The sequence below is a fragment of the Electrona antarctica genome (assembly GCF_951216825.1).
Source record: "Electrona antarctica genome assembly, chromosome: 7".
Classification (NCBI taxonomy): Eukaryota; Metazoa; Chordata; class Actinopteri; order Myctophiformes; family Myctophidae; genus Electrona; species Electrona antarctica.
Genome location: NC_136812.1, coordinates 3,083,524 through 3,108,723, shown reverse-complemented (window position 1 = coordinate 3,108,723; position 25,200 = coordinate 3,083,524). Strand labels below are relative to the sequence as shown.

At 50.3% G+C, this 25,200-nt stretch overlaps 1 protein-coding gene across 1 annotated transcript in view; it reads right to left on the bottom strand.

Annotated features, from left to right (window-relative positions):
- reps2 (RALBP1 associated Eps domain containing 2) overlaps nt 1–25,200 on the bottom strand; it is a gene marked incomplete at its 3' end in the record, with an annotated part of 131,509 nt that overhangs the window by 16,548 nt on the left and 89,761 nt on the right. The window contains exons 16-17 of the mRNA XM_079507048.1: nt 13,675–13,773; nt 11,928–12,058 (exon numbers count right to left, since the gene is read on the bottom strand). Coding sequence (XP_079363174.1) covers nt 11,928–12,058; nt 13,675–13,773 — 230 coding nt within the window. The remainder of the gene's footprint in view (nt 1–11,927; nt 12,059–13,674; nt 13,774–25,200) is intronic.

Sequence of the window (25,200 nt, the reverse complement as noted above, 5' to 3'; positions counted from 1 at the left end):
TACAGGATGAGGATTTTGCCAGACAGCGATGAATACTTCCTTGGGGGAAGTATGTAGGGTTTAAGTATGTAGGGTTTAAAAGCTATAATATGACACAGATGCGTCCTCAGGTCTAAATGGGTTAAGACAAACACTAATATAGACACGATAATGTACAAATCTATATTATAGTGTTTCCCCTTCTCTCACCACTCTGTGTCAACAACAGTTCAGGTACAGTAGAATTGGGACCAAACGCAGAGTTCAAAAGGTGTCGTTTCAGCCTGTAAACAAAGCAGGGATCAAAGGGGAGCGACCGCACCCAGCTCTGATGCGTGACCACCATAGGGGGAGGCCTCCCTCCCCCTATGGGATGGGTTCACAGCACAGGGCCCATGGTGGAGGCCCCCATCCCCCCTATGGGACGGGTTCACAGCACAGGGCCCCATCGGTGGAGGCCTCCCTCCCCCTATGGGATGGGTTCACAGCACAGGGCCCATGGTGGAGGCCCCCCTCCCCCCTATGGGACGGGTTCACAGCACAGGGCCCATGGTGGAGGCCCCCTCCCCTCCCCCTATGGGACGGGTTCACAGCACAGGGCCCATGGTGGAGGCCCCCCCCCCCTTCCCTGCCTCCCCCCTATGGGACGGGTTCACAGCACAGGGCCCATGGTGGAGGCCCCCCCCTCCCCCTCCCCCTATGGGACGGGTTCACAGCACAGGGCCCATGGTGGAGGCCTCCCTCCCCTCCCCCTATGGGACGGGTTCACAGCACAGGGCCCATGGTGGAGGCCCCCCCTCCCCTCCCCCTATGGGACGGGTTCACAGCACAGGGCCCCATTGTGGAGGCCCCCCCTCCCCCCTATGGGACGGGTTCACAGCACAGGGCCCATTGTGGAGGCCTCCCTCCCCCTATGGGACAGGTTCACAGCACAGGGCCCATGGTGGAGGCCTCCCTCCCCCTATGGGACGGGTTCACAGCACAGGGCCCATGGTGAAGGCCTCCCTCCCCCCTATGGGACAGGTTCACAGCACAGGGCCCATGGTGGAGGCCTCCCTCCCCCCTATGGGGACGGGTTCACAGCACAGGGCCCATGGTGGAGGCCTCCCTCCCCCCTATGGGACGGGTTCACAGCACAGGGCCCATGGTGGAGGCCTCCCTCCCCCCTATGGGACAGGTTCACAGCACAGGGCCCATGGTGGAGGCCCCCCTCCCCCCTATGGGACGGGTTCACAGCACAGGGCCCATGGTGGAGGCCTCCCTCCCCCTATGGGACGGGTTCACAGCACAGGGCCCATGGTGGAGGCCCCTCCCCCCCCTCCCCCTATGGGACGGGTTCACAGCACAGGGCCCATGGTGGAGGCCCCTCCCCCCCCTCCCCCTATGGGACGGGTTCACAGCACAGGGCCCATGGTGGAGGCCTCCCTCCCCCTATGGGACGGGTTCACAGCACAGGGCCCATGGTGGAGGCCCCTCCCCCCCCCTCCCCCTATGGGACGGGTTCACAGCACAGGGCCCATGGTGGAGGCCCCTCCCCCCCCTCCCCCTATGGGACGGGTTCACAGCACAGGGCCCATGGTGGAGGCCTCCCTCCCCCCCCTCCCCCTATGGGACGGATTCACAGCACAGGGCCCATGGTGGAGGCCTCCCTCCCCCCCTATGGGATGGGTTCACAGCACAGGGCCCATGGTGGAGGCCTCCCTCCCCCTATGGGACGGGTTCACAGCACAGGGCCCATGGTGGAGGCCTCCCTCCCCCCTATGGGACGGGTTCACAGCACAGGGCCCATGGTGGAGGCCCCCCCTCCCCCCTATGGGACGGGTTCACAGCACAGGGCCCATGGTGGAGGCCTCCCTCCCCCCTATGGGATGGGTTCACAGCACAGGGCCCATGGTGGAGGCCTCCCTCCCCCCCTATGGGACGGGTTCACAGCACAGGGCCCATGGTGGAGGCCCCCCTCCCCTCCCCCTATGGGACGGGTTCACAGCACAGGGCCCATGGTGGAGGCCCCTCCCCCCCTCCCCCTATGGGACGGGTTCACAGCACAGGGCCCATGGTGGAGGCCTCCCTCCCTAGCCTGGCTAATAAGCCAGACTAATATCACACAACACTGTCGCGGTATATCAGTCTGGGCTGGCTCCACTTGGATTTCATTTCCCGGGGAACATTTTCTCTTTGACGCAATTGGTCAGAGCTACTGTCAGTCAAAGGTCTCAAGCATTGAACGTCACTGTACCAAAGCCCGCCTATATTGCATACCGTGTCCCGATTGGTCCGACCTGTTCTCTGCTGTAGGAAAGAGGCGTGCTACTGAGCCTCGCCAGACCGTAATCCGCTGGTAGGCAACATTTTTTTGCCAACGGCTGATTCGGTCTGGTTTATTAACCAGGCTACTCCCTCCCCTCCCCCTATGGGATGGGTTCACAGCACAGGGCCCATGGTGGAGGCCTCCCTCCCCCCTATGGGACGGGTTCACAGCACAGGGCCCATGGTGGAGGCCCCCCCCCCCCCCTCCCCCTATGGGACGGGTTCACAGCACAGGGCCCATGGTGGAGGCCTCCCTCCCCCCTATGGGACGGGTTCACAGCACAGGGCCCATGGTGGAGGCCCCTCCCCCCCCTCCCCCTATGGGACGGGTTCACAGCACAGGGCCCATGGTGGAGGCCTCCCTCCCCCCTATGGGATGGGTTCACAGCACAGGGCCCATGGTGGAGGCCTCCCTCCCCCCTATGGGACGGGTTCACAGCACAGGGCCCATGGTGGAGGCCCCTCCCCCCCCTCCCCCTATGGGACGGGTTCACAGCACAGGGCCCATGGTGGAGGCCCCTCCCCCCTCCCCCTATGGGACGGATTCACAGCACAGGGCCCATGGTGGAGGCCTCCCTCCCCCCCCTCCCCCTATGGGATGGGTTCACAGCACAGGGCCCATGGTGGAGGCCTCCCTCCCCCCTATGGGACGGGTTCACAGCACAGGGCCCATGGTGGAGGCCCCCCTCCCCCTATGGGACGGGTTCACAGCACAGGGCCCATGGTGGAGGCCTCCCTCCCCCCTATGGGACGGGTTCACAGCACAGGGCCCATGGTGGAGGCCCCCCTCCCCCCTATGGGACGGGTTCACAGCACAGGGCCCATGGTGGAGGCCCCCCTCCCCCTATGGGACGGGTTCACAGCACAGGGCCCATGGTGGAGGCCTCCCTCCCCCCTATGGGACGGGTTCACAGCACAGGGCCCATGGTGGAGGCCCCCCTCCCCTCCCCCTATGGGACGCGTTCACAGCACAGGGCCCATGGTGGAGGCCTCCCTCCCCCCTATGGGACGGGTTCACAGCACAGGGCCCATGGTGGAGGCCTCCCATAACTCAGCAGGACTATAATTTAGCTGTCAACACCGTTATTGATGGTCACCTCCCCACCGACTGACCGTCACAGCTTTAGTTCTGGTCGGCCCGTCCATCCGTCTGTCCGTCCAGTAGAAGAAGGAACACATGTTGTGTGTCCGTCCGTCTGTCCGTCCAGTAAGAAGAAGGAACACATGTTGTGTGTCCGTCCGTCTGTCCGTCCAGTAAGAAGAAGGAACACATGCTGTGTGTCCGTCCGTCTGTCTGTCCAGTAAGAAGAAGGAACACATGTGTGTCCGTCCGTCTGTCCGTCCAGTAAGAAGAAGGAACACATGTTGTGTGTCCGTCCGTCTGTCCGTCCAGTAAGAAGAAGGAACACATGTTGTGTGTCCGTCTGTCCGTCCAGTAAGAAGAAGGAACACATGTTGTGTGTCCGTCTGTCCGTCTGTCTGTCTGTCCAGTAAGAAGAAGGAACACATGTTGTGTGTCCGTCCGTCTGTCCGTCCAGTAAGAAGAAGGAACACATGTTGTGTGTCCGTCTGTCCGTCCAGTAAGAAGAAGGAACACATGTTATGTATCTGTCCGTCCAGTAAGAAGGAACACATGTTGTGTGTCCGTCCGTCTGTCCGTCCAGTAAGAAGAAGGAACACATGTTGTGTGTCTGTCCGTCCAGTAAGAAGAAGGAACACATGTTGTGTGTCCGTCCGTCTGTCCGTCCAGTAAGAAGAAGGAACACATGTTGTGTGTCTGTCCGTCTGTCCGTCCAGTAAGAAGAAGGAACACATGTTGTGTGTCCGTCCGTCTGTCCGTCCAGTAAGAAGAAGGAACACATGTTCTGTGTCCGTCCGTCTGTCCGTCCAGTAAGAAGAAGGAACACATGTCGTGTGTCCGTCCGTCTGTCCGTCCAGTAAGAAGAAGGAACACATGTTGTGTGTCCGTCCGTTTGTCTGTCCAGTAAGAAGAAGGAACACATGTTGTGTGTCTGTCTGTCCGTCCAGTAAGAAGAAGGAACACATGCTGTGTGTCCGTCCGTCTGTCCGTCCAGTAAGAAGAAGGAACACATGCTGTGTGTCCGTCCGTTTGTCTGTCCAGTAAGAAGAAGGAACACATGTTGTGTGTCTGTCCGTCCAGTAAGAAGAAGGAACACATGTTGTGTGTCTGTCCGTCTGTCCGTCCAGTAAGAAGAAGGAACACATGTTGTGTGTCCGTCCGTCTGTCCGTCCAGTAAGAAGAAGGAACACATGTTGTGTGTCCGTCCGTCTGTCCGTCCAGTAAGAAGAAGGAACACATGCTGTGTGTCCGTCCGTCTGTCTGTCCAGTAAGAAGAAGGAACACATGTTGTGTGTCCGTCCGTCTGTCCGTCCAGTAAGAAGAAGGAACACATGTTGTGTGTCTGTCCGTCCAGTAAGAAGAAGGAACACATGTTGTGTGTCCGTCCGTCTGTCCGTCCAGTAAGAAGAAGGAACACATGTGTGTCTGTCCGTCCAGTAAGAAGAAGGAACACATGTTGTGTGTCCGTCCGTCTGTCCGTCCAGTAAGAAGAAGGAACACATGTTGTGTGTCTGTCCGTCCAGTAAGAAGAAGGAACACATGTTGTGTGTCCGTCCGTCTGTCCGTCCAGTAAGAAGAAGGAACACATGTTGTGTGTCCGTCTGTCCGTCCAGTAAGAAGAAGGAACACATGTTGTGTGTCCGTCCGTCTGTCCGTCCAGTAAGAAGGAACACATGCTGTGTGTCCGTCCGTCTGTCTGTCCAGTAAGAAGAAGGAACACATGTGTGTCCGTCCGTCTGTCCGTCCAGTAAGAAGAAGGAACACATGTTGTGTGTCCGTCCGTCTGTCCGTCCAGTAAGAAGAAGGAACACATGTTGTGTGTCCGTCTGTACGTCCAGTAAGAAGAAGGAACACATGTTGTGTGTCCGTCTGTCCGTCCAGTAAGAAGAAGGAACACATGTTGTGTGTCCGTCTGTCTGTCTGTCCAGTAAGAAGAAGGAACACATGTTGTGTGTCCGTCCGTCTGTCCGTCCAGTAAGAAGAAGGAACACATGTTGTGTGTCCGTCTGTCCGTCCAGTAAGAAGAAGGAACACATGTTATGTATCCGTCCGTCTGTCCGTCCAGTAAGAAGAAGGAACACATGTTGTGTGTCCGTCTGTCCGTCCAGTAAGAAGAAGGAACACATGCTGTGTGTCCGTCCGTCTGTCCGTCCAGTAAGAAGAAGGAACACATGCTGTGTGTCCGTCCGTTTGTCTGTCCAGTAAGAAGAAGGAACACATGTTGTGTGTCCGTCCGTCTGTCCGTCCAGTAAGAAGAAGGAACACATGCTGTGTGTCCGTCCGTCTGTCTGTCCAGTAAGAAGAAGGAACACATGTTGTGTGTCCGTCCGTCTGTCCGTCCAGTAAGAAGAAGGAACACATGTTGTGTGTCTGTCCGTCCAGTAAGAAGAAGGAACACATGTTGTGTGTCCGTCCGTCTGTCCGTCCAGTAAGAAGAAGGAACACATGTGTGTCTGTCCGTCCAGTAAGAAGAAGGAACACATGTTGTGTGTCCGTCCGTCTGTCCGTCCAGTAAGAAGAAGGAACACATGTTGTGTGTCCGTCCGTCTGTCTGTCCAGTAAGAAGAAGGAACACATGTTGTGTGTCCGTCCGTCTGTCCGTCCAGTAAGAAGAAGGAACACATGTTGTGTGTCCGTCTGTCCGTCCAGTAAGAAGAAGGAACACATGTTGTGTGTCCGTCCGTCTGTCCGTCCAGTAAGAAGAAGGAACACATGCTGTGTGTCCGTCCGTCCGTCTGTCCGTCCAGTAAGAAGAAGGAACACATGTTGTGTGTCCGTCTGTCCGTCCAGTAAGAAGAAGGAACACATGTTGTGTGTCTGTCCGTCCGTCTGTCCGTCCAGTAAGAAGAAGGAACACATGTTGTGTGTCCGTCTGTCCGTCCAGTAAGAAGAAGGAACACATGTTGTGTGTCCGTCTGTCCGTCTGTCTGTCTGTCCAGTAAGAAGAAGGAACACATGTTGTGTGTCCGTCCGTCTGTCCGTCCAGTAAGAAGAAGGAACACATGTTGTGTGTCCGTCTGTCCGTCCAGTAAGAAGAAGGAACACATGTTATGTATCCGTCCGTCTGTCCGTCCAGTAAGAAGAAGGAACACATGTTGTGTGTCCGTCTGTACGTCCAGTAAGCAGAAGGAACACATGCTGTGTGTCCGTCCGTCTGTCCGTCCAGTAAGAAGAAGGAACACATGCTGTGTGTCCGTCCGTCTGTCCGTCCAGTAAGAAGAAGGAACACATGCTGTGTGTCCGTCCGTCTGTCCGTCCAGTAAGAAGAAGGAACACATGCTGTGTGTCCGTCCGTCTGTCCGTCCAGTAAGAAGAAGGAACACATGCTGTGTGTCCGTCCGTTTGTCTGTCCAGTAAGAAGAAGGAACACATGTTGTGTGTCCGTCCGTCTGTCCGTCCAGTAAGAAGAAGGAACACATGCTGTGTGTCCGTCCGTCTGTCCGTCCAGTAAGAAGAAGGAACACATGTTGTGTGTCCGTCCGTCTGTCCGTCCAGTAAGAAGAAGGAACACATGTTGTGTGTCCGTCCGTCTGTCCGTCCAGTAAGAAGAAGGAACACATGTTGTGTGTCCGTCCGTCTGTCCGTCCAGTAAGAAGAAGGAACACATGTTGTGTGTCCGTCCGTCTGTCCGTCCAGTAAGAAGAAGGAACACATGTTGTGTGTCCGTCCGTCTGTCCGTCCAGTAAGAAGAAGGAACACATGTTGTGTGTCCGTCCGTCTGTCTGTCCAGTAAGAAGAAGGAACACATGTTGTGTGTCCGTCCGTCTGTCCGTCCAGTAAGAAGAAGGAACACATGTTGTGTGTCCGTCCGTCTGTCCGTCCAGTAAGAAGAAGGAACACATGTTGTGTGTCCGTCCGTCTGTCTGTCCAGTAAGAAGAAGGAACACATGTTGTGTGTCCGTCCGTCTGTCTGTCCAGTAAGAAGAAGGAACACATGTGTGTCTGTCCGTCCAGTAAGAAGAAGGAACACATGTTGTGTGTCCGTCCGTCTGTCCGTCCAGTAAGAAGAAGGAACACATGTTGTGTGTCTGTCCGTCTGTCCGTCCAGTAAGAAGAAGGAACACATGTTGTGTGTCCGTCCGTCTGTCCGTCCAGTAAGAAGAAGGAACACATGTTCTGTGTCCGTCCGTCTGTCCGTCCAGTAAGAAGAAGGAACACATGTTGTGTGTCCGTCCGTCTGTCCGTCCAGTAAGAAGAAGGAACACATGTTGTGTGTCCGTCCGTTTGTCTGTCCAGTAAGAAGAAGGAACACATGTTGTGTGTCTGTCTGTCCGTCCAGTAAGAAGAAGGAACACATGCTGTGTGTCCGTCCGTCTGTCCGTCCAGTAAGAAGAAGGAACACATGCTGTGTGTCCGTCCGTTTGTCTGTCCAGTAAGAAGAAGGAACACATGTTGTGTGTCTGTCCGTCCAGTAAGAAGAAGGAACACATGTTGTGTGTCTGTCCGTCTGTCCGTCCAGTAAGAAGAAGGAACACATGTTGTGTGTCCGTCCGTCTGTCCGTCCAGTAAGAAGAAGGAACACATGTTGTGTGTCCGTCCGTCTGTCCGTCCAGTAAGAAGAAGGAACACATGCTGTGTGTCCGTCCGTCTGTCTGTCCAGTAAGAAGAAGGAACACATGTTGTGTGTCCGTCCGTCCGTCTGTCCGTCCAGTAAGAAGAAGGAACACATGTTGTGTGTCTGTCCGTCCAGTAAGAAGAAGGAACACATGTTGTGTGTCCGTCCGTCTGTCCGTCCAGTAAGAAGAAGGAACACATGTTGTGTGTCTGTCCGTCCAGTAAGAAGAAGGAACACATGTTGTGTGTCCGTCCGTCTGTCCGTCCAGTAAGAAGAAGGAACACATGTTGTGTGTCTGTCCGTCCAGTAAGAAGAAGGAACACATGTTGTGTGTCCGTCCGTCTGTCCGTCCAGTAAGAAGAAGGAACACATGTTGTGTGTCCGTCTGTCCGTCCAGTAAGAAGAAGGAACACATGTTGTGTGTCCGTCCGTCTGTCCGTCCAGTAAGAAGAAGGAACACATGCTGTGTGTCCGTCCGTCTGTCTGTCCAGTAAGAAGAAGGAACACATGTGTGTCCGTCCGTCTGTCCGTCCAGTAAGAAGAAGGAACACATGTTGTGTGTCCGTCCGTCTGTCCGTCCAGTAAGAAGAAGGAACACATGTTGTGTGTCCGTCTGTCCGTCCAGTAAGAAGAAGGAACACATGTTGTGTGTCCGTCTGTCTGTCTGTCCAGTAAGAAGAAGGAACACATGTGTGTCCGTCCGTCTGTCCGTCCAGTAAGAAGAAGGAACACATGTTGTGTGTCCGTCCGTCTGTCCGTCCAGTAAGAAGAAGGAACACATGTTGTGTGTCCGTCTGTCCGTCCAGTAAGAAGAAGGAACACATGTTGTGTGTCCGTCTGTCTGTCCGTCCAGTAAGAAGAAGGAACACATGTTGTGTGTCCGTCTGTACGTCCAGTAAGAAGAAGGAACACATGTTGTGTGTCCGTCTGTCCGTCCAGTAAGAAGAAGGAACACATGTTGTGTGTCCGTCTGTCTGTCTGTCCAGTAAGAAGAAGGAACACATGTTGTGTGTCCGTCCGTCTTTCCGTCCAGTAAGAAGAAGGAACACATGTTGTGTGTCCGTCTGTCCGTCCAGTAAGAAGAAGGAACACATGTTATGTATCCGTCCGTCTGTCCGTCCAGTAAGAAGAAGGAACACATGTTGTGTGTCCGTCTGTCCGTCCAGTAAGAAGAAGGAACACATGCTGTGTGTCCGTCCGTCTGTCCGTCCAGTAAGAAGAAGGAACACATGCTGTGTGTCCGTCCGTTTGTCTGTCCAGTAAGAAGAAGGAACACATGTTGTGTGTCCGTCCGTCTGTCCGTCCAGTAAGAAGAAGGAACACATGCTGTGTGTCCGTCCGTCTGTCTGTCCAGTAAGAAGAAGGAACACATGTTGTGTGTCCGTCCGTCTGTCCGTCCAGTAAGAAGAAGGAACACATGTTGTGTGTCTGTCCGTCCAGTAAGAAGAAGGAACACATGTTGTGTGTCCGTCCGTCTGTCCGTCCAGTAAGAAGAAGGAACACATGTGTGTCTGTCCGTCCAGTAAGAAGAAGGAACACATGTTGTGTGTCTGTCCGTCTGTCCGTCCAGTAAGAAGAAGGAACACATGTTGTGTGTCTGTCCGTCTGTCCGTCCAGTAAGAAGAAGGAACACATGCTGTGTGTCCGTCCGTCTGTCCGTCCAGTAAGAAGAAGGAACACATGTTGTGTGTCCGTCCGTCTGTCCGTCCAGTAAGAAGAAGGAACACATGTTGTGTGTCCGTCCGTCTGTCTGTCCAGTAAGAAGAAGGAACACATGTTGTGTGTCTGTCCGTCTGTCCGTCCAGTAAGAAGAAGGAACACATGCTGTGTGTCCGTCCGTCTGTCCGTCCAGTAAGAAGAAGGAACACATGTTGTGTGTCCGTCCGTCTGTCCGTCCAGTAAGAAGAAGGAACACATGTTGTGTGTCCGTCCTTCTGTCCGTCCAGTAAGAAGAAGGAACACATGTTGTGTGTCCGTCCGTTTGTCTGTCCAGTAAGAAGAAGGAACACATGTTGTGTGTCCGTCTGTCCGTCCAGTAAGAAGAAGGAACACATGCTGTGTGTCCGTCCGTCTGTCCGTCCAGTAAGAAGAAGGAACACATGCTGTGTGTCCGTCCGTTTGTCTGTCCAGTAAGAAGAAGGAACACATGTTGTGTGTCCGTCCGTCTGTCCGTCCAGTAAGAAGAAGGAACACATGTTGTGTGTCCGTCCGTCTGTCCGTCCAGTAAGAAGAAGGAACACATGCTGTGTGTCCGTCCGTCTGTCCAGTAAGAAGAAGGAACACATGTTGTGTGTCCGTCCGTCTGTCCGTCCAGTAAGAAGAAGGAACACATGTTGTGTGTCTGTCCGTCCAGTAAGAAGAAGGAACACATGTTGTGTGTCCGTCCGTCTGTCCGTCCAGTAAGAAGAAGGAACACATGTTGTGTGTCTGTCCGTCCAGTAAGAAGAAGGAACACATGTTGTGTGTCTGTCCGTCTGTCCGTCCAGTAAGAAGAAGGAACACATGTTGTGTGTCCGTCCGTCTGTCCGTCCAGTAAGAAGAAGGAACACATGTTGTGTGTCCGTCCGTCTGTCCGTCCAGTAAGAAGAAGGAACACATGTTGTGTGTCCGTCCGTCTGTCCGTCCAGTAAGAAGAAGGAACACATGTTGTGTGTCCGTCCGTCTGTCCGTCCAGTAAGAAGAAGGAACACATGTTGTGTGTCTGTCCGTCCAGTAAGAAGAAGGAACACATGTTGTGTGTCTGTCCGTCTGTCCGTCCAGTACTAAGAAGGAACACATGTTGTGTGTCTGTCCGTCCAGTAAGAAGAAGGAACACATGTTGTGTGTCCGTCCGTCTGTCCGTCCAGTAAGAAGAAGGAACACATGTTGTGTGTCTGTCCGTCTGTCCGTCCAGTAAGAAGAAGGAACACATGTTGTGTGTCCGTCCGTCTGTCCGTCCAGTAAGAAGAAGGAACACATGTTGTGTGTCCGTCCGTCTGTCCGTCCAGTAAGAAGAAGGACCACATGTTGTGTGTCCGTCCGTCTGTCCGTCCAGTAAGAAGAAGGAACACATGTTGTGTGTCCGTCCGTCTGTCTGTCCAGTAAGAAGAAGGAACACATGTTGTGTGTCCGTCCGTCTGTCCGTCCAGTAAGAAGAAGGAACACATGTTGTGTGTCCGTCCGTCTGTCTGTCCAGTAAGAAGAAGGAACACATGTTGTGTGTCCGTCCGTCTGTCTGTCCAGTAAGAAGAAGGAACACATGTTGTGTGTCCGTCCGTCTGTCTGTCCAGTAAGAAGAAGGAACACATGTTGTGTGTCCGTCCGTCTGTCTGTCCAGTAAGAAGAAGGAACACATGTTGTGTGTCCGTCAGGGCCGTCATCTTCACACTGCGGCCCTTTGAGGCCAGGTCCCACTTTTTGGGATTGTTATTTTTTTTGGTGTAAAGTCACTTTTAAATATTGGTAGATACATGTTGCTCTTTTTTGGTGGGATTGTCGTAGGCCAGCTTATTTGGGCTTTGGTTCCTTATGTTGTTTAAACCAGGGTTTCCAAAATACTGTTATGTCAAGGACTCCCACATTCCTGTGTATTTGTCCACAGACGTCGGACCCCCACCTGAAAACTATTTGTGCCAGCGACTACAAGAGTCTTTTGAAAATAGCATCTGCAAAGACGATGTTTAAATAGCCGATTGTATTTGTTGTAGGTTTTGATTGATTGAATACTTTATTAGTCAGAAATGTACACTTTGTACAGTCAGACATTAAGGCTAAAAGGATAACACATAAAAGTAACGGGGACTTTCTAAAGGAAATAGCTTGTTTTCTTAGACCGTGTTGCTTGTTTCTTTCGCAAACTGGCAGCAGCAGCACATGAGGGTTGAGTTTCCCAGAAGTGGACGGTTATTTTCACTTTTTCTAAACCACAAAAAAATATAAAAAATATAAACAGTTCAAGAATGTCAGACTTGCATTTAAATAAAAAGGCGCGCGTGTGTGTGTATGTGTTTTAGAATCGGGACTGACTTTTGGGCGGGCTTGGCGGGGAGGTTGAAGGGCGTGTTCAGAGTGGGCGTGGCCTCCAGGCTGTCTGCGCGGTACTTCCTGCGAAGCGGCTTCTGAGGGACGTGGCTGTTGAGAGAGGCTCCGGTAGCGTCCTGCAGAGAAACAACACAATCAGACCGTCTGAAGTGAGTGGTGCTGTACTGTACTGTGCTGTACTGTACTGTGCTGTGCTGTACAGTGCAGTGCAGTGCAGTGCAGTGCAGTGCAGTGCAGTGCAGTGCTGTACCTGTACCGTACCGTACCTGTGCAGTGCTGTACTGTGCTGTACAGTGCTGTACAGTGCTGTACAGTGCTGTACAGTGCTGTGCTGTGCTGTGCTGTACTGTACAGTGCTGTACAGTGCTGTGCTGTACTGTGCTGTGCTGTGCTGTACTGTACTGTACTGTGCTGTGCTGTGCTGTGCTGTGCTGTACTGTGCTGTACTGTGCTGTGCTGTGCTGTGCTGTGCTGTACTGTGCTGTACAGTGCTGTGCTGTGCTGTGCTGTGCTGTGCTGTGCTGTACTGTACTGTGCTGTGCTGTGCTGTGCTGTGCTGTACAGTACTGTACTGTACTGTACTGTACTGTACTGTGCTGTATGTATGTACGCCCTCCTCCCTGGCCTGTGTGTGTCTGTGTCTGTGTGTTAGGTTGTGCAACAGTGAGTTAGGTTGGTGAACAAACGCTATAACGCTATTTTGGTGCTCGGACCCAGGGACACACATAGCTGTCTACAGGAGTGGTTGCACCACTCAAAAACAAAACAAATAGAAAACAGCACACGACCTTGAACTATACACAGGCCATGCGCACGCTGTGTAAAAGTTATACTGTGTAACTTTATTATTATAAAAATAAAAATGTCTAGGCTTTTTGAATGGCTGCCATTTCTCCATTAGAATCGTTCTGCCATTCCCAGAATTCAGTTCCAACCAAAAACAACGGAAAGTTCCGCTCCAAAACAAATTAAGCATGGCAATAATTTGGAAAGCAACAAGATAGTCAGAAAAGATATTTCAAATGTGCCTGTTTTAAAAAGAAAACAATCATACACACACATTCATGTGGAATGATTATTGTGAGAAAGAAAAATCATACCCGTGTGAAGTGAGTGGTGCAACTCCGTGTGTGTGTGTGTGTGTGTGTGTGTGTGTGTGTGTGTGTGTGTGTGTGTGTGTGTGTGTGTGTGTGGGGGGGGGTCCTCGGAACATCCAGACCCCCAGGAACGTGCCCAGTGGGCCGGGCCGGTTCCGGCGTGCCGCCCCACGTCCAAAATGGTTGAGAAATGACAGAGTTACCGTGTGGGGGTCCCTCTACTGTACCCTCTACTGTACTGTACTGTCACTGTACTGTATTGGCACACCCGAAATCATCATATATACAGTTAATATGTGCGTGTGTGTTTGTGTGTGTTAGGTTGCGCACAAATGGTGAAAACCAACCATGCTGTTTTCGTGCTCAGACAGCCAGCCAGCCAGCCAGCCAGCCAGCCAGCCAGCCAGCCAGCCACACACATAGCTCCGTAAGGGAGTGGTTGCACCATTCAAAAACATGGAAGTGAAAGATAATATCAACAGTACTTTTCGAAAAGGAATAAGTTACACAGTATGAATTTAGTGTCCAAATGCAACCAAATGGACCTGTGAGGAGGAGGCATTTGGACACTCTCAGAGTTTCAGGTCCATTTGGCTGCCTTTGCACGGTGCATGGCGAGGTCTTGGCGCTCTGACCTGTAGTGGAGGCGGGGCGGTCCCGGTCAGGTCCTCGGTGCTTGGCCCCGCCCCCCTGCGCAGCGGACTCTTCTCCTGAGGCTTAACGGCTCTCTCGTCCTGAAAACACACGGACGTGCAGAGAGTGTTAGAGGGGGCAGGGGCTGAAATCCCGTAAGAGGGCACTTTTGGACAAAAATAGCGAAAATAGCAGATCTACAAGCTCACAACGTGTCGCAGCGCGACGCGTTTTCGGGGCGCAACCCAGCACTCTTTAACTAGTGGAGATGTGGTGTAACGACATGGATTTCTAAACAAATTTGTTCAACGCAAAATACTGTGGTTCAAGTTCATTCTCCTGAATGCTGCCTTCCGGCATGACATGGAAAGGAGTGGCATTTGCATTTCTTTTTTTTTTTGTGGCTTTCGCTTTTATTTTATATATTTTATGGAGGGACAGACAGTAGGCTGACAGGAAATGGGGAGAGAGATGGGGGGGGTGACATGCAGTAAAGGCCGTCGGGATCGGGAGTTGAACCCGCGGCACACTGCCACACTGGATTACCAGCCAAGGTGCCTGGACCACTGAGCCACGGCCCAGGCCGGCATTTGCATTTCTTTCATCGTGTAGTAAATGCTGCATCCGTGGTCTGGAAAGGGCAGTTGTTCTACAGACGGGTAAAAGGGCAGTTTTTCTACAGACGGGTAAAAGGGCAGTTGTTTTACAGACGGGTAAAAGGGCAGTTGTTTTACAGACGGGTAAAAGGGCAGTTGTTTTACAGACGGGTAAAAGGGCAGTTGTTTTACAGACGGGTAAAAGGGCAGTTGTTTTACAGACGGGTAAAAGGGCAGTTGTTTTACAGACGGGTAAAAGGGCAGTTGTTTTACAGACGGGTAAAAGGGCAGTTGTTTTACAGACGGGTAAAAGGGCAGTTGTTCTACAGACGGGTAAAATTGCAGTTGTTTTACAGACGGGTAAAAGGGCAGTTGTTTTACAGACGGGTAAAAGGGCAGTTGTTTTACAGACGGGTAAAAGGGCAGTTGTTTTACAGTTGTTTTACAGACGGGTAAAAGGGCAGTTGTTTTACAGACGGGTAAAAGGGCAGTTGTTTTACAGACGGGTAAAAGGGCAGTTGTTCTACAGACGGGTAAAAGGGCAGTTGTTTTACAGACGGGTAAAAGGGCAGTTGTTTTACAGACGGGTAAAAGGGCAGTTGTTCTACAGACGGGTAAAAGGGCAGTTGTTTTACAGACGGGTAAAAGGGCAGTTGTTTTACAGACGGGTAAAAGGGCAGTTGTTCTACAGACGGGTAAAAGGGCAGTTGTTCTACAGACGGGTAAAAGGGCAGTTGTTTTACAGACGGGTAAAAGGGCAGTTGTTTTACAGACGGGTAAAAGGGCAGTTGTTCTACAGACGGGTAAAAGGGCAGTTGTTTTACAGACGGGTAAAAGGGCAGTTGTTTTACAGACGGGTAAAAGGGCAGTTGTTTTACAGTTGTTTTACAGACGGGTAAAAGGGCAGTTGTTTTACAGACGGGTAAAAGGGCAGTTGTTTTACAGACGGGTAAAAGGGCAGTTGTTCTACAGACGGGTAAAAGGGCAGTTGTTCTACAGACGGGTAAAAGGGCAGTTGTTTTACAGACGGGTAAAAGGGCAGTTGTTTTACAGACGGGTAAAAGGGCAGTTGTTTTACAGACGGGTAAAAGGGCAGTTGTTTTACAGTTGTTTTACAGACGGGTAAAAGGGCAGTTGTTTTACAGACGGGTAAAAGGGCAGTTGTTTTACAGACGGGTAAAAGGGCAGTTGTTCTACAGACGGGTAAAAGGGCAGTTGTTCTACAGACGGGTAAAAGGGCAGTTGTTTTACAGACGGGTAAAAGGGCAGTTGTTTTACAGACGGGTAAAAGGGCAGTTGTTTTACAGACGGGTAAAAGGGCAGTTGTTTTACAGACGTGTAAAAGGGCAGTTGTTCTACAGACGGGTAAAAGGGCAGTTGTTCTACAGACGGGTAAAAGGGCAGTTGTTTTACAGACGGGTAAAAGGGCAGTTGTTTTACAGACGGGTAAAAGGGCAGTTGTTTTACAGACGGGTAAAAGGGCAGTTGTTTTACAGACGTGTAAAAGGGCAGTTGTTTTACAGACGGGTAAAAGGGCAGTTGTTTTACAGACGGGTAAAAGGGCAGTTGTTCTACAGACGGGTAAAAGGGCAGTTGTTTTACAGACGGGTAAAAGGGCAGTTGTTTTACAGATGGGTAAAAGGGCAGTTGTTTTACAGACGGGTAAAAGGGCAGTTGTTTTACAGACGGGTAAAAGGGCAGTTGTTCTACAGACGGGTAAAAGGGCAGTTGTTTTACAGACGGGTAAAAGGGCAGTTGTTTTACAGACGGGTAAAAGGGCAGTTGTTCTACAGACGGGTAAAAGGGCAGTTGTTCTACAGACGGGTAAAAGGGCAGTTGTTTTACAGACGGGTAAAAGGGCAGTTGTTTTACAGACGGGTAAAAGGGCAGTTGTTCTACAGACGGGTAAAAGGGCAGTTGTTTTACAGACGGGTAAAAGGGCAGTTGTTTTACAGACGGGTAAAAGGGCAGTCTACAGACACCAGGAAGCTATGGAACACGATACCTACAGACACCAGGAAGCTATGGAACACGATACCTACAGACACCAGGAAGCTATGGAACACGATACCTACAGACACCAGGAAGCTATGGAACACAGACGTGTAAAAGGGCAGTTGTTTTACAGACGGGTAAAAGGGCAGTTGTTTTACAGACGGGTAAAAGGGCAGTTGTTCTACAGACAGGTAAAAGGGCAGTTGTTTTACAGACGGGTAAAAGGGCAGTTGTTTTACAGATGGGTAAAAGGGCAGTTGTTTTACAGACGGGTAAAAGGGCAGTTGTTTTACAGACGGGTAAAAGGGCAGTTGTTCTACAGACGGGTAAAAGGGCAGTTGTTTTACAGACGGGTAAAAGGGCAGTTGTTTTACAGACGGGTAAAAGGGCAGTTGTTTTACAGATGGGTAAAAGGGCAGTTGTTTTACAGACGGGTAAAAGGGCAGTTGTTTTACAGACGGGTAAAAGGGCAGTTGTTCTACAGACGGGTAAAAGGGCAGTTGTTTTACAGACGGGTAAAAGGGCAGTTGTTTTACAGACGGGTAAAAGGGCAGTTGTTCTACAGACGGGTAAAAGGGCAGTTGTTCTACAGACGGGTAAAAGGGCAGTTGTTTTACAGACGGGTAAAAGGGCAGTTGTTTTACAGACGGGTAAAAGGGCAGTTGTTCTACAGACGGGTAAAAGGGCAGTTGTTTTACAGACGGGTAAAAGGGCAGTTGTTTTACAGACGGGTAAAAGGGCAGTCTACAGACACCAGGAAGCTATGGAACACGATACCTACAGACACCAGGAAGCTATGGAACACGATACCTACAGACACCAGGAAGCTATGGAACACGATACCTACAGACACCAGGAAGCTATGGAACACGATACCTACAGACACCAGGAAGCTATGGAACACGATACCTACAGACACCAGGAAGCTATGGAACACGATACCTACAGACACCAGGAAGCTATGGAACACGATACCTACAGACACCAGGAAGCTATGGAACACGATACCTACAGACACCAGGAAGCTATGGAACACGATACCTATAGACACCAGGAAGCTATGGAACACGATACCTACAGACACCAGGAAACTATGGAACACGATACCTACAGACACCAGGAAGCTATGGAACACGATACCTACAGACACCAGGAAGCTATGGAACACGATACCTACAGACACCAGGAAACTATGGAACACGATACCTACAGACACCAGGAAGCTATGGAACACGATACCTACAGACACCAGGAAGCTATGGAACACGATACCTACAGACACCAGGAAGCTATGGAACACGATACCTACAGACACCAGGAAGCCAGCTCCCGATGTAGGCCAGTCAATCCAAGATTTGACCCAAAATAAATTGCAATAGTAACCGTTATGATCCTTAGGGTCGTCCAAATAACATATTCAAAATGGATTATTATATACATTTTGGATCATGGTAAATTCAGGGGTTAGAACGTTTGGGTACAATTGAAAACCTATATAAGGAAAGAATTTCACATTTGAATTATGCTTTAAGTAGCATGTGACGTGTCAAACTAAGGGTTATTCATGATTCTGAATGTATTGCAAGTATTAGTTTTGCACGAAAAACACTCCCAATTGGGCTAAAAACGGCCATAGCCGTTGATGCTACATGACCGTGGGTGTTCTGGTTTATCCTATGGTCCGGAGGCATATACAAACACAGAGATTACCCAAAGCTTTCATCTTTTAAAATCATTCCACTGTTTTAATGAAAGCCAGAACTCAGTGGTACCGATTAGCCTTAGACTGGCATATATTTATTGACTACACGGGGGCATTCCCCTGAAATGAATAAGAACAGCATATGAATACGAGTAAACATAAATACGACCCGTTATATCACGAATCAGATTCGCTCCATATCAGCTCGTCGACCGGGGCTCCCCTGGAAGCAGGACAGAAGGCTCGTTCTGTCATGGAGAATTCTGACGCGTCTCTACTTTTTCAGACACTATATAGACATCTCTCTGTCACTCTGTGACCTTGCTTGAGCACCAGACACTATATAGTCTCTCTCTGTCACTCTGTGACCTTGCTTGAGCACCAGACACTATATAGACATCTCTCTGTCACTCTGTGACCTTGACCTTGACCTGTGACCTTGCTAGAGAAAATAGACCTTACTTAAAAGGTCTATTTTATCCCACCACCGTCTTCACAAATGTGATGAGGTCATCACATTTGGGCAAGTTGGGCATTCCACGAAGAGAAAGACTGTAGTTTATATTAGCTTGGAATCCCTGTCGATGATGTCATTCATTGGCAGTCATGGGGTTCCACAAATATCCATAGCCCTCCAATGAGCTGCGTCATGATAGACAAAGGTTCCTTTTCCCCCCTGAAAAGGAACTGTTTTGGACATACTGTAGGTTTGCACCCAGCCCGACATGAACTGGACATAATATCAGGGCCATGATGAGACGTCACAGCCTGGGGAAGTGTAGAAAGTGTTAGAAATGTAGCTGGTGCTGTTGGGAGGATAAATCAACCTGTTCGGTTCCGTCCCCCTGGGGGCGCTGTGTGGGGAGGAGGTTACTGGACACACACATGGGCGTGGGGAGGAGGTTACTGGACACACACATGGGTGTGGGGAGGAGGTTACTGGACACACACATGGGTGTGGGGAGGAGGTTACTGGACACACACATGGGTGTGGGGAGGAGGTTACTGGACACACACATGGGTGTGGGGAGGAGGTTACTGGACACACACATGGGTGTGGGGAGGAGGTTACTGGACACACACATGGGTGTAGGGAGGAGGTTACTGGACACACACATGGGTGTAGGGAGGAGGTTACTGGACGCACACATGGGTGTGGGGAGGAGGTTACTGGACACACACATGGGCGTGGGGAGGAGGTTACTGGCATGATGAGAAAAAAAGGCGTAAAAAAGAAAAAAAAACGTCTATATGACAACAACAAGCTGACACGGCTAATTCCTTGGTTTTTGATTGGTCAAGACATTCCTTTTTTTACGAGGGCGTCCCATTTGCAGGTTTACTGCCCTGGAACATTCCAATACGTTAGCGCCGTGGCTAACACTCTGGGCTAATGGTTAAAACACACACACACACACACACACACACGGCTGTAAACTGGGCCATAGCCTATGGAACACCATCTATTCTGCTGAGTCATGAAGGCGACCAGCAGGCAGGGAAGCCACAAACATAGCACTCCAAATCTCACCACGCCAGTGGATGAAATATGAGCGCAGCCTGGAAACATGCAAAGGTAAAAGGTGCTGCAGTTGCAATAAATCAAAGGAGTACATGCACGCACGCACGCACACACGCACGCACGCACGCACGCGCGCACGCACGCACGCACGCACGCACGCACACACGCACGCACGCACGCACGCGCACGCACGCGCACGCGCACGCACGCGCAGTCATAACAGTCAAGAGGTCATGGTGTTTCTGTCCAGCATTATATTATGGACATTATACTGTTAAACATGGAATGGATACGGTTACAACTCAACAGTTCCTTCCAGTTCCCCAAACACACCTTAAGACTGAAAGGTGACCGCCGGGGCCTTCTCTGACTCTCCGTCGCTGCCCCCTCAACTCTGGAATAGGTTTTAAAGGGTCCGTCGCTGCCCCCTCAACTCTGGAATAGGTTTTAAAGGGTCCGTCGCTGCCCCCTCAACTCTGGAATAGGTTTTAAAGGGTCCGTCGCTGCCCCCTCAACTCTGGAATAGGTTTTAAAGGGTCCGTCGCTGCCCCCTCAACTCTGGAATAGGTTTTAAAGGGTCCGTCGCTGCCCCCTCAACACTGGAATAGGTTTTAAAGGGTCCGTCGCTGCCCCTCAACTCTGGAATAGGTTTTCAAGGCTGGGATTTATAGCTAGATAAAATGGTCTCCCTCCACCCTCTGAGAGAGAGACTGTGGGTGGTGCTGTGGTTTTAGTATGGGGGGGGGGGGGGGGGGGGTTTGCAGAATTACAGTACATTTCAAGCACAACTCAATACAAAGACTGTTAACTGTGAGTGGACGACACCATAAAGCATTACACTTGTTTACAAGAGGGTCCACCTTGTTCAATTCATCAAAACTAAATCTAAATCTATTTAGCCAAAAACAGGAAATCATCATAAAGGAGGTAAAAAGGGGAAAAGAAACATATACAGTGAGGGGGAAAAGGGGTGGGGGCGGGGATTCAGATTTTACGGGGGCCAGTTTCGAATTGCAGCCGTCCGTAGCGGTGCCCCTTTGAGAGCGGTTTTGAGGGAGTCAAGGAATTCACATGTCTTAATGACTGTTGGTAGGGCGTTCCATTCTATTGAATCTGACTCTAATTAGAGAAAGAATGGGTATTGCTGTAGATGGAGACATGGAGGCTCACAGCACAGCAGGAAAAGAACCCTGGGTGGAGTCTATACACCAGTGGTCCTCAACCTGTGGGTCGGGACCCCCAGGTGGGACCCCACCTTAGATTAGGCATAACAGGGATGAGGTGCCGTGCAAGATAAGGCTATAGGCCTGTCACAATTATTACATAATCGTCTAATCGCAAATTATGTGAGATCATCGCAATTATTTTTGCATAATCGTTTTCCCGAAAAATAGCAGAAATATCAGCGCGACGCGTTGTGAGCTTGTAGATCGGCTATTCTCAGCAACCAAGTGTAAAATGACTTATACTGGATCTCTTGTCCACTAGTCCCTTCCTAACATTTTAGTCCAGTTTTTATTTGTTGACGAAATTGTCAGTATATTTAGTCTTAGTCTTAGTCTTAGTCTTAGTCTTAAGGTGGCCTTACACTAGCCGATTTGTTTCAATCTGAAATCTGATAGCACCACACACTACAGGATAATCGGAGCGGGGCAGAGCAAATATCAAACATTCTTGATGTTGTTCGGGCCGATCCCGATCGCGCTTTGAGCGGCCCCGAGCAGATCGATTGAGTCGGGCACCCCCCGAGCGTCAAAAAATGCCCGATTATCGGCTAGTGTAAGGCCACCTTAAGTCTTAGTCATCATAGCTTAGTTTTCATTTAGTTTGTCAGTGAAAAAAAGGGTAGTCGACGAACATTTTTTCGTCTTAAGTTTTAGTCGACGAAATCAACAATGGACTGCATGGCCTCGAAGCTTCAAATCAACAATGGACTGCATGGCCTCGAAGCTTCAAATCAACAATGGACTGCATGGCCTCGAAGCTTCAACAAATCAACAATGGACTGCATGGCCTCGAAGCTTCAACAAATCAACAATGGACTGCATGGCCTCGAAGCTTCAACAAATCAACAATGGACTGCATGGCCTCGAAGCTTCAAATCAACAATGGACTGCATGGCCTCGAAGCTTCCAAATCAACAATGGACTGCATGGCCTCGAAGCTTCCAAATCAACAATGGACTGCATGGCCTCGAAGCTTCCAGGAGTGAATGTTGACCAGACAATGGACTGCATGGCCTCGAAGCTTTCAAATCAACAATGGACTGCATGGCCTCGAAGCTTCCAGGAGTGAATGTTGACCAGACAACCGGTCCTGCTTGAGAAAGTGTGTTTGGATAACCTTCGACCCCTAAAGAGAGAGCCTAGATAGACTGTGATCATGTGGTCTGTCCCAGGGGCCCCTCGGGGGGGGGGGGCCTGAGGGGCCGGATGACACAGTGACACGCCTAAATAATGACCCCCTCCTCTCCGCCATGCCATGGAGCATGACTCACACGCCAACACGATACCCAACGCTCAACGACAGGCTCGTGTGACACAGATGACCTATAGTGTTGATTCAGACATTTCTACCATTCGGATACCATTTGGATTTAGTTTCAGGCGTAGCCTTTTGAATAAAATGCCATTTAGTTTAAGTCACCTTTTTGAGGGGCCCCTCCTACATATGTACAGGTTTAATGTTTGTTTTTTAGTTCAATGTTTGTTTTAAAAACGCCATTGACAATGAAGGGAACATTTACGTCATCTTGTCCCTAACACAAACATTAAATGCCATTAACAATAAAGATAATGTAATGTTTGTTTTTAGTTCAATGTTTGTTTTAAAAACGCCATTGACAATGAAGGGAACATTTACGTCATCTTGTCCCCAACACAAACATTAAATGCCATTAACAATAAAAGATTTAATTTGTTTTGTCACCGTTTGTTTTACATCACCCCATGTTACTGAACAAACACTTTATAATGAATGAGAACCATCACGAATCAGAGCTTGAACTTTTTAACACAACAAAAGAAAAGAAAAGAAAAGAAAAGCTACATCGCAAATCATTTCCAACAGATGTGGTTCTACACACAGTGTAGAACTGTGTGTAGTTTAAGTGTGTCTGACGGAAACAGGACGAGTCTCAAGGCCCCACTTATCATAATATCTGCTGTGATAATTACACTACTTTACAGTCATAATATCTGCTGTGATAATTACACTACTTTACAGTCATAATATCTGCTGTGATAATTACACTACTTTACAGTCATCATATCTGCTGTGATAATTACACTACTTTACAGTCATCATATCTGCTGTGATAATTACACTACTTTACAGTCATCATATCTGCTGTGATAATTACACTACTTTACAGTCATCATATCTGCTGTGATAATTACACTACTTTACAGTCAAATGAGCTGTAAAAGCAACAGCATGCAGGCTACTGTCTGTCTGTCTGTCTGTCTGTCTGTCTGTCTGTCTGCCTGCCTGCCTGCCTGCCTGCCTGCCTGCCTGCCTGCCTGCCTGTCTGCCTGCCTGCCTGCCTGCCTTGGGACGCCGTGTATCTTTAATTTAGTTATTTAGTTCGTATCAAGGTCCATTATTGATTCTCCATTTGAGCCACGGACCACCATTGGATGGGATTTAGCCTCTTAGACCCAAAACTGAAGAATATTTGTATCAAATGTGATGATGTCAGCACATGTGGGCAAGTGGCTATGGCTGTTTTTAGCCCAAGGAGTGTTTTTTCATTCAAAACTAATTCATGGAATGGATCCAGCATCATGAAAACCCCCTAGTTCTATAGGTTGTTAATGGTATGGTCACATATTATGCCAATTATGAAAATTGCTCAACATAATTATGCAAGTTAGCATCCGGCAGTTTCTACATGCTGGGGACCCGCATACTCAGCATTTCTAACATAAAACCTTGGTGTACTCAACATGCCTGGGTTCACATTGGGGCTCTATGGGCTGGCTATAATGTAGGGTTCAGTGTCTTGCCCGAGGACAGTTCAGCATGTGGACAGGAGGAGCCGGGAACTCGAACCGTCGACCCACGGATCATTTAATGGTGAATTGCACCGTATCAGGCTAATGGTGTCAGCCTGGCACGGCCAGACAACAGCAGGTGGACAGACAGACAGGAGGACAGACAGGCAGGTGAACAGACAGGCAGGTGTACAGACAGGCAGGTGGACAGACAGACAGGAGGACAGACAGACAGGAGGACAGCCAGACAGGAGGACAGGCAGGAGGACAGACAGACAGACAGGACAGCCAGACAGGAGGACAGACAGGCAGGAGGACAGACAGACAGGAGGACAGACAGACAGACAGACATACAAGAGGACAGACAGAGAGGAGGACAGACAGACAGACAGACAAGAGGACAGCCAGACAGGAGGACAGACAGACAGGAGGACAGACAGAGAGGAGGACAGACAGACAGACAGACAGACAAGAGGACAGACAGAGAGGAGGACAGACAGACAGGAGGACAGACAGACAGGAGGACAGCCAGACAGGAGGACAGACAGACAGGAGGACAGACAGAGAGGAGGACAGACAGACAGACAGACAGACAGACAAGAGGACAGACAGAGAGGAGGACAGACAGACAGACAGACAGACAAGAGGACAGACAGAGAGGAGGACAGACAGGCAGGTGGACAGACAGACAGGAGGACAGCCAGACAGGAGGACAGACAGGCAGGAGGACAGCCAGACAGGAGGACAGACAGACAGGAGGACAGACAGGCAGGAGGACAGACAGACAGGAGGACAGACAGAGAGGAGGACAGACAGACAGACAGACAGACAAGAGGACAGACAGAGAGGAGGACAGACAGACAGACAGACAGACAAGAGGACAGACAGAGAGGAGGACAGACAGGCAGGTGGACAGACAGACAGGAGGACAGCCAGACAGGAGGACAGACAGGCAGGAGGACAGCCAGACAGGAGGACAGACAGACAGGAGGACAGACAGGCAGGAGGACAGACAGACAGGAGGACAGACAGACAGACAGACAGACAGACAGACAAGAGGACAGACAGACAGACAGACAGACAAGAGGAGGTCTCTCTCTGCTCCTCCATTGAGACATTTAAGACCCTGCATGGTGTCGAGTTGCCACACCTCGTCAATACTTTCTCTTTTTGAGACGGGATTATTTCACCCTATCATGTTTCAGCAGCAGTGGCTAGTGTTACCTGGTACCCCCCCCCCCTCCCCCCCCCTCCCCCCCTCCCTCCCTCCCCTCCCCTCCCCTCCCCCCCCCCCCCCAGGAAACCTGTCTACATACAGGTTTCTGGGGGTAGGTTCTGACTCTGAGTAGCACAAAACATTTAGCAAGAGTTTCTTTCCCCAAAGCAAAGCAAAGCAAAGTTCTTTGTTTACCCAGGGTGAATGGACTAAGCTCTTTGTTTACCCAGGGTGAATGGACTAAGCTCTTTGTTTACCCAGGGTGAATGGACTAAGCTCTTTGTTTACCCAGGGTGAATGGACTAAGCTCTTTGTTTACCCAGGGTGAATGGACTAAGCTCTTTGTTTACCCAGGGTGAATGGACTAAGCTCTTTGTTTACCCAGGGTGAATGGACTAAGCTCTTTGTTTACCCAGGGTGAATGGACTAAGCTCTTTGTTTACCCAGGGTGAATGGACTAAGTTCTTTGTTTACCCAGGGTGAATGGACTAAGCTCTTTGTT